General features: G+C 34.6%; 1 protein-coding gene across 1 annotated transcript in view; it reads left to right on the top strand.

Annotated features, from left to right (window-relative positions):
- ACAD11 (acyl-CoA dehydrogenase family member 11) overlaps positions 1 to 1,570 on the top strand; it is a gene marked incomplete at its 5' end in the record, with an annotated part of 57,619 nt that overhangs the window by 13,307 nt on the left and 42,742 nt on the right. Inside the window, one exon of the mRNA XM_019632251.1 lies at positions 1,062 to 1,168. Coding sequence (XP_019487796.1) covers positions 1,062 to 1,168 — 107 coding nt within the window. The remainder of the gene's footprint in view (positions 1 to 1,061; positions 1,169 to 1,570) is intronic.

Below are 1,570 nucleotides of genomic sequence, written 5' to 3' on the forward strand. Positions count from 1 at the left end.
ATCAGCTCACACAGCACTGTCTGTGAGGGAGTTTTCAGCCAGTAAACAAGTAACTGTATTGGAACACCCTCCCCACTCACCTGATCTGGCCCCCAATGACTTCTTTCTTTATCCGAAGAGAAAGGAAATATTGAAAGGAAGACATTTTGATGACATTCAGGGCATCAAGGGTAATATGATGACAGCTCTGATGGCCATTCCAGAAAAAGAGTTCCAACATTGCTTTGAAGGGTGGACTAGGCACTGGCATTGGTGCATAGCTTCCCAAGGAGGGTACTTAGTGATATTGAGCAATGAGGTATGTAGCCTTTTTTCTAGGATGAGTTCGAGAACTTAATTATCTGATCTTGTATGTCATAACTATATAGTAGTAAGTAGCCTTAGAGATGATCATAAACATTCTATTTTAACTAGAAATATGAAATTGGAAATAATGGAAAGGCTGTTAGTGTTTTATTACATAAAGGATTGTATAAAGAAATAAACTAATGGAATTCAGTCAATTGTGTTTTGGTGGGGAGATGGGAGAGGAGAAAGTACTTGTATTATGTTGGAAGCACAGATCATGGAGACTAAGCAAGAAAAATTGGTTAGCATTCAGCTAACACTGTTCTGAAAGGAGACAGTTTTACTTAAACTAGGGGTCCAAAAATGAGATAAAATATTCTTAGAGGTCATTCTATTGTTTTCTTTTTGGTTTCATAGTTTTTTATTTTGTTTTGGTTTCTTTAGATTTTCCCCCACTATGAAAGGAAAGCAGTGATTTTTAGAGGTGATATAACTTGCCAATTTGGTATCTTTGATAACTGCTGAGCTCATTTCCAAGCTTGGTTTGATTCCCAGTTACAATTCTGTTAGGATGAGAGTATGTTTACCAGATGATACAAGTATGACTCTTTAGCTTGGGGGTATACTAATTATTCTTTCTTGTAAATTAATAGGATTATCTGATTTATATCTTGGTATCTTGTGAGTTTGGTGACTCACATAACTGAGAAACTGGGAAGACCGAAGAACAGTTTTCAATGAATTCTCACTGTTCCATGTTAATTTACTTACAGGGAGTATACAGTAGATATCTTCTTGGAAATAATGTATCTGAGAATAGCTTTCAGTTTGCCAATGTTGTGCAACCTCTGGCAGAAACTGGTCTGCAGCTCTCAAAAAGGTAAGCAAAATAGATTGCTAGGCTGACTCAAATTAGAGCCTTTATTAAGTATGTGAAGGTTATAAACTTTAGGGGGATAGGGATTGTTTTTATTTCTTACACCAGGATTGCTGCTGCCTATCACAGTAGTTTGATAAATCTCTTATCTGCCCAAAAATAAACTGACTTCAAAAATAAAAATTACCCGTATTTATGATTAAAAGTATTTTGATAACTTGAGTGTATAAACTTTTAAGGATATAGCTAAAACTCTCAAATGTTTCCTTCTAAGATTTCTTACTTACATATACCTGTTTAAAGTTACAAATTATATAAGGTGACTTATTAAATTTAGAAATATTGCTCTTTTGCACCATTACATCATGATATTTTATTCAGACATTTCATACCCATCCTTGAAAT

Source organism: Hipposideros armiger, unplaced genomic scaffold (genome assembly GCF_001890085.2).
Source record: "Hipposideros armiger isolate ML-2016 unplaced genomic scaffold, ASM189008v1 scaffold_1111, whole genome shotgun sequence".
Taxonomy (NCBI): Eukaryota; Metazoa; Chordata; class Mammalia; order Chiroptera; family Hipposideridae; genus Hipposideros; species Hipposideros armiger.